This window comes from Dicentrarchus labrax, unplaced genomic scaffold (assembly GCF_905237075.1).
Source record: "Dicentrarchus labrax unplaced genomic scaffold, dlabrax2021, whole genome shotgun sequence".
Lineage (NCBI taxonomy): Eukaryota > Metazoa > Chordata > Actinopteri > Moronidae > Dicentrarchus > Dicentrarchus labrax.
The window spans coordinates 12,303,262-12,316,538 of NW_026136706.1; the positions used below are offsets into that span (position 1 = coordinate 12,303,262).

The following is a 13,277-nucleotide window of genomic DNA, read 5'->3' on the forward strand; positions in this document are numbered from 1 at the left end:
CGATCTCGTTATTGGATTTCCTATGATAATGCCATAAAATGTCATCAGCTAAAAAAGAGATGCATCTATCATGCACAAGCAAATGTCAGAAGTAATGACACTTTATTATTGGTGCTCCTGTGTGATTTTCCTGGAAGTGTACAGGTTTGTGTGTGTGTGAGTAGCTTTTAATGTAAAAAAAAAATGGCTGAAGAATAGTGGTTGTGGTGTTGGGAGTGGAGCTACTGTACTGTCTGACTCCTTGCTCTTTCTAACCTAAAGGTATAATCTGCTGAATGGTGAGAGATGTCTGCAGCCTGGCCTCATCTGGGCAGAATGAAGATGGCATGCTATGACTACAGGCTACACAACACTGCCATGTGTCTGGCTGAACTACTCAAGAACGGGCTGACATTTGAAGTAAGAAGGTGTAAAGGGCCCTCAAAACTATAAGAGATGAATTGGAAGTAGCACTGGATCCCATCTAGAGGGGGATAAAGACAGATGGCCACACTGAAACCCATCACACTTTGAAAAAAACACAGAATGATTTATAGGCACTCTGAATTTCTCACTTCTGCTTTTCCTGCAAAACTACAAAGAAATTTGAGTTGATAATTTGTTAAAAAATCATGGGTAGTTTTTTATAATTGGAATGACACTAGGTGGTGATCATGCTGACCCATTGGATTTCCATCGTGGTCCAATTGAGATAAGTCTCCAGTGTATATCCCAATAGCATCCTGTGGGATCCAGGGCTGATTACGAACCAAATCTAGTGGGGTGACACTGGGGTCCCATTGGGACATACACAAATTTTACCACTTCATGATATACACAGCACTTACAACAATGTTAAGATCTATAAAATGAGCACAATCCATCTTTAAATATTGACTGATCTTTATTCATATTGAATTAAAAATATAGTTTTGACAGATTCATGTAACAAAACAGAGGGAATACGTATTTAAATGTTCTTGCTTGGGAAATGTGTCAATTAACCAGTGAAGATAAATGTTTAAACTGGTAATATGTGACAAGGTATGGTCTATAAAACTTAGTTCTCAATCATTCTGATGAGTCGATACAAAGCAATGATAATTTATGGTAGTGTTAACAATAGAAGAGTACTTTACTTTCTTCCAAACTATGATTTTAAATAGCCACATGGACTTGAGAAGTTTGCCAAACTGACCCCTTTACCAAATATATATGTAAATTCTGGATATTGTAAATGACAAGATTGCCACCAAAATCATCTATGCAAATGCCCATGCAGTTTTCAATGGTAAGTGTACAAGAGGCCTATAGTATTCTGCAGGTGACAGCCAATATATAAAAATGATAACAACATTTAAGTAATCCAAAGTTGATACTGGTTAAAATCATAACATTTGAAAACAAAAAATTCAGTATTCATCATTAGTAAAATCTACAGCATTATCAGAAAACAGCTCAGAACCTTTAGTTGTCTGACTCACTTCCTGCATGAATACAAGTTGTGCTTGAGTCTTCTACAGTTGAAATATCTAATATAACTGAAAGTGTACTCCAATTATCCAATTTTGCATCCATAAACCTTTCCTACAATTCTGTTCTCCCTGACAGGCTTAGATAGTAAATTTAACATCCAACCATTCAGCTTTAGTTTCTGAGCATGAGCAACGCTTGAATTCTGAAATAAGAAAATTGTTCTACATGATGATTTTGGTGCCAGTCCTAACATCAAATATCAGGTAAGGTGATAAATGGGCCAAACTCCCAAAAAAGTCCTGTAAAGATCCTGTGGAATATTAACTTCCTGTTAAACTGCGACTCCTGGAAAAGAGAGAACACTGAGGTCCTGATGAAGCCAAAAAAGTTTACCTACTAACCTCTACACAAGCAAATATCAGTAATTCAAATGATCAGTCCAGCCCATGCAAACTGTCTTCCATTTTGTCTCTCACCATTAAATCACTCCGGGAGCTGTAACATGATATTGCTACACAATTCAATATTGCCCCAAATGGATGAAGAGTTGAGTATCATCTGAAAGTAAACAATGACTGAACTCAGTGCAAATGGAAATTAAACTACTCAAGGTAATATAGTATAGGTCCTTAAAACTCAGGGTGTAAAGTGACACTGGTGGATTAATAACATTGGTTAGGAAAAGACTGAGAGAAAAGGGGGATAAAATATTGAATATTCATTAGTATTGCAACAGCATTTTAAGAGTGTACAAAATCTTTAAAAAAATCTCAAGAGGTGGATAATACTGAGAGAAGTGTGGAGGGTAGTGGAGGTATAACACACCCAGTAAAAAAAAGAAAAGAAAAACATTTTCACTCCTACAAAATGAGCAAGAGCAGAGGTCGAAACACAAAATCCACCAAGTTGTGCAGAAAACACAATCACACAATCACAGGGGAAATGATGGGGTGGGGTTGACAAGAGACCCTGCAAGCGTTTTTAAAATCAGAGTTCACTCTTCAAATTACATTTACAGAATATATATATGTATACTGTATATATATTTATATACATACAGAAAAGATGTTTCCCAAAGAAAAAAAATAAAAGGTACAGTAGACCACTAAAAATGCAATGATGCAAGGAGAAATAAGAACAAACAAAAAATATCTTGAGCTGGAAAAAGAAGCATCATTGTCCTATTTACAGATGAACCTGGCCACCTTTTAACTACCTATAAAAATACTATCCTCTTTTTATTAATTTTCTTTTAAACAATGGTAAAACTGTTGAGTGACCCATTATGTCTTTGTCATTTGGTTAAGACAATTATTAATTCCATTTTACAATTTTACCATCAATTCAATACATCGTAAACTGTGCTTACTCAACCACTGTCGTCTACCCCAGTTATCATGGCATGGTAGAATATACACATATGAATAAGTGTTAAATCAGAGTATGACAGCCATACACAGTTTGATTCTATTACAATGGTAGAATACGTGTTTGTCAGCTGCTTTATGATTTCCCTTGTGATTTGTTTGACGATCCAATGACCAACACCATTTCTAGTTGAGTAATAGTGAAGTTCTCTGAAATGTAGGGTGTGTTTATCCAATACAGTAAGACCATTTAAACCACAATTGGATCAATATTACCAATGCTGTGAAAAAAGTCCTCATGATATGAATAATCAAAGCATAGAAAAGTGAAATAGAGCACACTCTATAAATACAGTTGCTGTGTCCCACTTCAGGGGCTGGACCCTCCAAAGTCCTCATTTCTGGGTCGGATGTGTCTTAACAGCCTGACAAGGGCTGTCCCATTTCAAAGCAAAATTAAAGCCTGCCTTTGCTTTGGTGAACACAACTAGTTAGTCATTTGCAGTCCTCAATATCCCACAATCAACTGTGGTCAGACAATCCTCACAAACTCGTAAAGCTGGGAAATATCATGTGATGTCATATTTACCAGATATTATTCATATTATGCCTCTTAGAAGGATGTTTTTTCTTTGCCACTGTGGCGAAGTGCTTTTGGTGGGTATCGTTGTGTCTCTGAAAATAATTTTATAAGGAGTACGGTCTAGACCTGCTGTAGGCTATATGAAAAGAGTCCTGAGATAACTTCTGTTTTGATTTGGTTCTTAACAAATTTAATTGAATTCAATTACCAAAATCATACTATAAAGTCTCAGTCCCAGTCCCAGTCAACAACTGGAATTTAAATGCCACAAGGTGTCTGAGGTAAACTGCTTGTAAAAGCTTAACGAGTTGGGGAGGAGCACCTGAACACAATATTAGTTTTGGTCTTGTTTATCTAGTCTCATTAGACAAAGATAAGCAGACTGAATGACCTCATGACAACATCCAGCCCATGAGTTGGGTCATAGCTAGCAATTGCTTTAAAGTTGGTCTGAGAATATGACAATATGACAATATGACATTGACAAGTAAGACAATGAAGCCGTTAAACTGCACGTAAAAAAGTAAAATAAAAAAGCCCTGCCACAATGACACCCTGAAGAGCAAAAATTAGAGTAAAAACAAATCTTTACACACCATTTACAATACTTGTGATAACATTTGTTTAAAATACATTAATCCCCCCCCAAAAAAGAAAGTAGATGCACAAAATAAATAGAACTGTTTTTATAAGGCCGATTTACTGGATGAGCAGTCAGTATTGAGAGGGAGTTATTGTGCTCCTTTAAATAAGTACTGTATCTATGAGTCTATACCTATATTAAACAGAACATTATATCTTCTCACATGAAACTATGATTCATGTTAACATTTGACCACAATCGCTTTTTGTCGCCAGATTGTTTTAGTCTTTGTTCGTATTCACTCCACAAATAGCTGCTTTTCGGTTTTCACTTCTTCAGCTGCAGAACAGTGTTTGCTACATACAATTCTATAGTCACCTCCGAGGAGAAAGAAAGAATGGCAATCAACTTTGGTCTCCTCTGCCAGTTACAGTGCACTTGCACCTTCTCCCCTGCTAGCTTTTGTAACATTGATGCATTGGTCGGGTAACATTTCTGGAATGCTAATACCTTAGTTTTAACCTCGCTGCAGGATTACAACCTATTGCCTGTCGTTCAGGGTTTCTCAGCTGGTGCACTGGGTGATATGTTGGGTAACATGATTTCCCCACAGAACAACAAGAGAAAGTGGATGAATTAGCATTCAAAAAGCTAAAAGCCCCTTGTGATGCTTGCTGGCTGAGAGCACCAGCAGGTTTTCTCCTCCAGAAGATTGGCTTTATTTTTCCATAGAGATCCATTACGAAGCCTTTGGGTGACTCTCCACTGCTGTCATTGCACTTAAACACATGGCCATACAGTAATCTACAAGCACTACAACTAATACCTTATGGGTGATGGTATAAATAGACTTACATAACGACTTTTAACTCCAAAAATATGGAGAGGGCACTTTCATTGGACATATTTTCACAAAGAAAGTATACAGAAGTGTAAGCTTAAACTATTAAATCTGAAATCAGCAGAACAATCAAGATCTCTAAATCAGGTTAGTAACAGAGCAGTGTCAATGACACTTGACCAATGACCAATCAAACCCTGCCCCCCCGCTTATAAAATTCACATTTCAGCATTATGTCTACGGTATCATGGCACTAATCTGTCTTCCATTATATTTTTATTTCAGTAGGTTTGATGTCCCTTTATGATGTGCTAACTTGTGCCTCAGCTGGAGCTCAACTGGATGATTATTGTTCCCCATAAAACCTGAGAGGGGGAGAAAACACAGTGCCAGGGCAACATCTGTGTTTTGGACAGTAAATCATCAGCACTTGTCTGAATCTTCCCTCTGCCTGGTATTTTCAGTGTAGAGGCACAAGGTTGTGTGTAACAGTGGTTGTGTGTTGGTATGTCAGCAGTGAGACATGCACAGGCATTAGTCGGTCTACAAATTTCATGATATTATCATTTATCACTCTGGCTGGGCGATATAAAATAAAATCTCATATCAAGGTATGTATTGATTAATATTGCAATATCATTTTATATCCCAATATCGTAAAATTGGAAGTGTAGGGTTTAGAAAGTAGAAAGAGTCGAATGACTTGAGCTGCACTAACTTCTGTTGAGTTGAATTGTAGGATTTTGTGTTTTTGGAGCTTAAAAGTCCAGTGTGTAACATTTAGGAGGATCTATTGGCAGAAATGAAATATCATATCCATAGGTGGATAAATAGATGTTTTATTACAAAATATCACTTGAAAATTAGAATTGTTGTGTTTTTGTTACCTTAGAATGAGCCTTTCATATTTACAGATGCCACAGCTCGCCGTCCATAGAGTCCACCATGTTGAATCTGCCATGTTTCTACAGTCGCCCAGAATGGACATACCAAACACTGGCTGTAGATGGGCTTCACTCATTTTTTGGCGAGTTTCACAGCCACTGTAGTTTCTCCTACACACTTCACAGCCCATTCTCATTACCAGGTAGTCAAATTCAGATGTGAGGAGTGTTCAGTTAGTTGCAATCTTCAACTTCACCGCTAGATGCCACTAAATCTTACACACTGGACCTTTAAGGCATACTAGGGACAGGGATCTGCTGCTTCAATTTTGCCCATTCTTTTTAGAAAATTGTCCCATGTGTATCTTTATTACATTGCTGCAAAAATCCTGTAAATCAAATATTGTCAGCAGTGCCTGCTACAGTGTAGAAAATCAAGAAATATCAAAGGCATAACTATCTGGGTATAAATGCTATTGAAAAATTGACAAATTTCTATATCCTAATGTTGTGTAACGCTGTATATCGCCCAACCCCACATATTACTATTATGGAATTCTTTAGAGAGTGGGGATATTCCTTTTTTAGTAAACTGCCTAATGAAACACAAAACATGAGGCCTCAGTGCAATGGAAATGATCTATTGCCTTGCTGTAAATTATAGTTGCAAAATGATGAAAAAAAAATTAGCTTAGAGCAAGAATAACAGCAAAGTCATTTGGCTGTGTCAGAGCATTAAGTGCTATTATGTTATCAACCCCTGCCTAAATTAGGCTTCAAAGTCATTTGACGACAGATGCTAGTGGTCTCCATCAGAGTTTACTGTGGCATCTGGCAGTATTGTATGAGTACAGAAAGCTAGCCATCAGTGGATTCAGTGATAACTTGTAATGTCTCACCATTAATGTCAAACACCGATACAAAAGAAAGTGTCCCATTTTCTCATGGTGCTCCATGGTAAAAATGTGGAGGAGGCCTCTTTAGACAGTTTTGACAGTCTCTCCTCCTGAACCACCTTACCCTTAAAGAGACAGAGCAAGGCCCTGTACTTGTGACTAAGTGTTCAAAGTTGATCTTTTGTTTTTATTACATAAAATAGTATGAACACTGAGAGGTGCAAAGAAAATGTTATCCTTGTCCAGACACAGTTCGGTCCACGGGGCCTTTTCCAGAATTGTGTATGTCTGGTAATGACATGTGATTGGCTTATTTACAGCTCTGCAGGTTTTAGCCTCTTTGCCATCTCCACAGTGCTCATTCGTGGCTGGCTGTCTGTGCTGTTTGCGTAAGAGTAAGCTGACAAAGGTGACAAGGTGACAAAGTAAACAGATCCCTGATGCCTAAAAAAAAAAAAAAACCTATGCTCTCATTCAGATTCTAACAAACATATATGTTCCCCTCATGTTCGGTTTATATGCTCTCAACCATCATCACACTTCTTTCCCTGTTAAAAGATTGTCCATTCCCAAGCAGTAGTTCCACTGACACATTATTCCTTGTACTGCAGTTACCACAGGTTATGTCAGCCACGATACTGCTTACAATGATCTAATGAAGGTAACACTGAAGTGGATGGTTTGCTGGCTCTTCGGACTGGATTGGTGGATGAAAGAGGAACAAGAGGGATAGCTCATGTGGGAAGTTAAGGGTCGCCCTCTGAGTGATCAACCTTTTAAATCCCAACCTAGCCATGCCAATAATCTTTTGGATGCTTTCCACCAGGTACTGGGTGATATCACAGCTGTCCATAAAACTGTGGTGACATTTACTTTCCTGTTGACCCTTTCTCTCTGCTGCACCACTGACTGCCATTATCGGCACACTCTGTCTTCCAGCACAAGGTCAATTGAGCTTCTCCTCCAGAATATAATTTAAGTGGTAGCAGGCTTATCTGTCAGTGTGTGTGTATTGACTTATGAATGAATGTATGGTTATTGGTGTGTCAAGGCTGCAGGCATGTTAACATGTTTTAGGTATGATATGAGCTCTGTGTGATAAATGTTTGAAATCCATTACTGGTGTAGCAACATGTGAAAGTCACAGAAGCGTGTGGACAGGCATGCAAGCTACATCTGGGCTCTTAAGCATGACTGCAGGTTTGCTGGTAAGTCACGACACAACTTGATGTGCATGTGTCATTTGACAGACGGCACAAAAGCAATACCCATGTGTGCATATTGCAATGTGTACATGTAGCTGGATGGAAAATGTGCTGAAAGGAAATGGTGAACAGTAATTTATGGGTGGATGAAGAAAAGCATGTAAGGGCATGGCAATAATCCTCTCTTTGGGCTAACCTCAGTTCATTTCTCCCTTTTCTCTTATTAAACATCTAATTTCAATCTTTCATTGTGTTGTTTTTGTGCCTTTCTGGTCCAGAACAGAACCAACCTGGAAGAGATGTGTCTACTTGCTGTACTCGTCAGGGCCAAAGATGGAGCTAAAAAAGATGGTTTGAATGTCAAGTGAGGCTGCCAGTGACTGCAGTCCTGTCGAAAAAGGCAGGACCATAGAGAGAGAATAAAAGACTTGCAATCAGACATAACAGAGAGACGTGTTCAGGGAGGATGCAAGGAGAACCCAGGTTGAGAAGTACTGCATGGAAACGAGAGGACTGTTTAACGTCCATTTATCCCTCTATTCATCCCATCATTGTGCTATAGGTGGGTCACTACACTACAGTGTTCCTCTGTCTGTATGGAGGGGGTGGCAACACATTGCCAGCTTTCATAGCAGCCTCGGACAAGTACTCCTGGTTTTCTGCCACAGCAGGGCGAATACGTCCATTCTGCCGGTAGAAGAAGCGTGTGCTGCAGTCCTGCAGGTACTCAGGATTGTGCAGTGAGGACTTTGGGGGTAGACTGTGCTGCCAGTATTCAGGATTGTCAAAAGTGGCCTTCTTGCCTTTCTTATCAAACATGATGGTGCTGCTGGTGATGCCTGAGTGCAGAGTGTGTCCTGAATGCCCCGGATGCAGGGTGTGTGATGGATACGATGGGTGAGGAAAGTGGCCAGGGGGTACTACATATCCAGAGGAGGAGACCGTGTGGCTTGATGTTGATGGGTTGACTGTCTGCGATACTGATTGGGCAGCAGAGGACCCAGGGCCAGAGATGGAGACTGCGCCAGCCAATCCGTTCTTGTCCCCAGGGTTAAGGAAGGTATTCAGGTACAGTGGCTCATTGATATACTCATCGTCCCCGTGAATGGTCTGGCTTTTGGGAGCAGCAGCAGCTCCAGCCATGTGCAGGGTGTGACAGCCCGCTCCATCAATCACTGCGTGGGCGTCACCGTTCCTACGACGTGTGACAAAGGGGTTTTCCTCTATTGGGTTGAGATAGTCTGGGGAAAAAAAATGGGGTGGTAAGATTTGCTAGGATTTTCATCTCTACTGAAACAGCTATTGTAGACACTAAAAAGTTATTTACTGTAACACTAAAATAATGCTTACAAAGTTATTTCTGCATTTCTGTGGCCTTTGAGTTAGCATATCATATATCAAATGCAAAATGTAAATAAACACAAGAAGTAGTTCTCAAAACTGTCAAAGCAACCTGAGTTGTTCTTGTCCCTCATGGCAGCCATGTAGCCATCCTGGTCCTTGTCTCCTTTTGATCCTCGTTCTGCTAAAAGACCAGTTGGATCAGCACTGTAACGCTGTCCACTACTATCCTCCCCTCCACCTTGGGAAGCAAAAAGACAGTAAGGAAGCAAGAAATAAATTTAAAACATGGTACTTTACAAACCCTATATCCAGGATGGAGATCCTGGATACTTTGTAAATAAACACTGCAATCTATTATCGTGTACTGCTATCTATTTTGTCCTGTGAGTGAACTCATGGGCAGGGCTGTGACTAATTATTAATAAATGTCAGGCACTTTGTATTTTTATGGGGATTTGAATGCACAGTAGATAGATATACATTTATTTATAAAGCTTGCTTAAGGCTTGATTTGTCCCTTTTCTGCTGAAAACTAATCTGCGAAGGAGACATAAATGGGCCGAACAGAACTAGAAGACGCCACTGCTGATGCTTCTCTCCTGTTGCCAGAGAGGTACAATATGTGACTCAGTTTTGACAGACAGTTGCTAGATTCAAGCTTATCCTTTCGTCCTCATCTCCCAAATCCTCTACTGGTGAGGGATCCACTGTCGCAGTACAACACCAATGAAGAAACAACACAAAGGGTCAGTCAAAGAAGGTCAAGAGCCTGTCTGCCTGCCAAGTTGTGGTTTCTATTTTATGGTTATGGATTTTTAAAAGCTAATACCACATTTTTTTCAAATTTTTATTCCTGTAAGGTTGGAAAAGGTTTAGGATAACGCAAAGCCATACCACAACCATTTTCCAATTTACTGAAACTATTATATAACTAATAATAACTGATGAGTCAAATCAGCACATAGCAAGCAAAAATAAAAAAAAATTCAAATTTACTGTATATTTCTGTTTCTGTTTCAACCCTTTTGAGTGATGGCATCTGTAAAACAACACAGTATTACCATGAGCTGAAACCTCTGTATTTTACTGTCATATTTTCATTTCTTTCATTTCAGACATACTAGTTGACTAAATTGACTTCAAGAGTAGATCAATTTGATTAAAATTAAAATTATCGTGGCACAGGAAATGCTATACAAAAAATAAATTGTAATAACCCTGGTTAAGAGAGTACTTTTCTCATGTAAAGAGAAATATAATTGGGAAATGTACTGCCAACAGCTTAATCAGACTATTGATTTACTCTTTTCACAACACTATGCAGATATAAACACAGTTGATTACAGAGATCAGATTAATGCTGTAAGAAGTAATTTTAACATACAAACTTTAGTCAAATGTCTTAATTGCTCAATGATTTAAACTCCAAGTTGCAACAGTTAACTGAACTAATGCCTCACTCTTATAGTCACTGTTCTTTTATAGACGTTTTTATTTTCCTCACACTTAGTGAGGAGATTACCTTTCCCCTCAGTTTCTACAGTTTTTGGATAACACTTTTCTTTACCTAGTCCTGCAGTGAGAGTGGAGCCAGGCCCAAGGGTACTTGACCTTGGGGAGGCCTGCTTCCTCAGGGTGCCATTGCAGCGAGGGTCATCCTGGTTGCCACGGCCAAATCCGCCACCAATCTGCCCCCCTGAGGCCAGGTCCTGTGGAGGGAGGCAGCCTCCAGACACTGGTGGAACAGAGACCACTCTTGGGAGGGTGGCCAGCATGTCCTCCATGCTGAAACTGGCATCCTGGTAGCCAAACTGGTTCTGGGTAGAAGGAGAGGAAAGAAGGGGGGTGGGGATGTTAGACACAATTACAAGATTATCAATTTACCAAGCCAAAGAAAACCACAAGAAACAAACACACGTGGGAGTTTATTTCGACTCATCTAGTTCAACTCCAAGTATGTTGTCTAGTCATGAAAAACATTGAACACATCTGATATGATTTATTTACAAATAAAGTACAAAACAGTAAAAACATATAAACAAAAAAATAAAGAAAATACAAATGAAGAAAATAAGGACTTAATAAGTACCATACATTTTTTTCTTAGTTATAAAATGTAGTCTAAAAAAATAGGCAATTCAAGTTCTTTGTACCATTGTTCATCAGTAATATTTAAATGTGACAGGCAGGGGAGACAAACAGCAGTGCCAAACAATGATATGGCAGCATGACTGCCAAGGACAATTTAATTAAAAGGATTTTAATTAAAAGGCTCCATGCAGCAAAGTCTTAAAGTAGCCATATCAGCCCTGCCCTGCTGTGTGCATTTGTGTCTACGCTCATGACAAAAAAGGCTTTTTTAGAACCTCACTGGGTGCTTTATTCTGATTTATCTTTTTCCCCATGTATCCAGCAAGAGGTTTATTTTCTGTTTTTAAATTCCCTCTCTTAGTTACCCTCGCACAGCGTCTCAAAAGTCTGTAATCATACTAATAAGATAGAAAATCTGTTATTTTCTTGTTACACTTATTTTCCTTTGAACACACAAGTTGAAAGAAAGGCAAAGGGGACTAAAGTTCCTGGATTTCTGGTCTATGATAGAAGGTGCAGATTCAAATCCCACTTCAGTCCGGAAGTTTTTAGCCTTTTATTAGAAATTAGAGATGGTGAGATAAATACTGACTATTTTTAGGCTGTAAAATTGTCAAATTCAATAGGACACCAGCACAAAGTATCAGCAAATAGCAGCTTCAAACCAAAGTCTGACAACTGCCGTGTCATATTCAAACCCTGGTCATTGTTTTTTGATGCTACAGTGTTTAGAGGACACACAAAAGGTGAAGATGATCTAGAACTTTGTAGGGACTGTTTAAGAGGCATGCTCATTTTCTGTGACTGCATCATTCTTTTTTATTGTCTGTCTTTCACTGTTGGATTCTACCTCATTTTCTCATACAGTGGTCTGTACTTTAAGCCCAGAGGTATTAGTTAAAGTCCCACAGCTCACATTGTGTTTCCATTACCACTGTAACTATATCTTTTAAATAACCCTCTCTCAGTCCTCATTTACTCCTCAACCTCCTCTCTCCTCTCAATGTTATAAAAGAAAAATACCATCACTAACCTGAAGACAAAAGCCAAATGTCTTTAAATGAAGTTTGAAGTCACTAAGTGCTAACACCACCAATACATTATTTTGAAATAATCTTGGCCATAAATCCCATCATTAACTGAATGAATCAATTGTCGAAACAGAGTGTGAAAAGTAAAAACATCACACGTGAATTTAGGAGATTTAGGAGAGAGTAAAGTATTCCTTTCAAATGTCTCTCTGTAAAAAGCAAGGGAGCATGTGGCCATGCCACGTGTTTTAGCCACTACTACACTTTCAAATCTTGCTAATTCTGAACTTTAATTGTTAGGTAAATGCATATTAATGACAGTTTCAAGTGTGGTGAAAACCATGTGCGTTGTTTGTGTTTGTGTGTGTGTGTGTGTGTGTGTGTGTGTGTGTGTGTGAGGGGACTTAGGAAAAGCTGTTTAAGCTATGCTGTACAACTATGCAAGTGTGAAAATGATATTTATGTGTAAATACTGCATTTTGTTGGCTACAATAATTGAGTTCATTACAATCAACTGCATGATTTATGTGAATGAATGTAACTGTTGAAAACTAATCAAATACTTCAGTATGCACCCCAATAAGAAATGCTAAAAAACAGTGGAGGATAACTTTATAAATATTATGCAAATAAATAATCTGTCACCCTGTGAAATGCACCAAACAGAGTTGGAAAAGGAGTCATGTCTCTCATTGGCATTCAGCAGACATTTCTATCCTGACACAAACACAGGGAGATGTTGGAATACAAAATGGCTGAATTGCCTGGCTGTGTGACTGGTTTTGTGATAGATTTACGTCCAGAGATAGACAATGAACATTCGAACAGTTGAGGAACAGAGGGAATCTGGCCGTAAACCCCAATTTTGAAGAAGGCAATTACCACAGTTTCACAATGGAGAAGGACCAAGGGAAACTGACAGAGAAAGAGAGAGCAACAGGGAGATGAGAGTGAAGCTAAGAAAGCTGTGTGAGTTCTGTTTTAAGATCTCAATCTT

The 13,277-nt window shown here is 38.8% G+C and overlaps 1 protein-coding gene across 2 annotated transcripts in view; it reads right to left on the bottom strand.

Annotated features, from left to right (window-relative positions):
- Positions 1 to 864: 864 nt before the first annotated feature.
- The window catches only part of LOC127365454 (receptor tyrosine-protein kinase erbB-4), a 305,767-nt gene continuing 293,354 nt past the window's right edge, over positions 865 to 13,277 (bottom strand). For both annotated transcript variants that reach the window (XM_051403529.1, XM_051403528.1), the window contains exons 26-28: positions 10,726 to 10,975; positions 9,268 to 9,396; positions 865 to 9,055 (exon numbers count right to left, since the gene is read on the bottom strand). In XM_051403529.1, the coding sequence (XP_051259489.1) occupies positions 8,385 to 9,055; positions 9,268 to 9,396; positions 10,726 to 10,975 (1,050 nt within the window). In that variant the 3' untranslated portion in view covers positions 865 to 8,384. The remainder of the gene's footprint in view (positions 9,056 to 9,267; positions 9,397 to 10,725; positions 10,976 to 13,277) is intronic.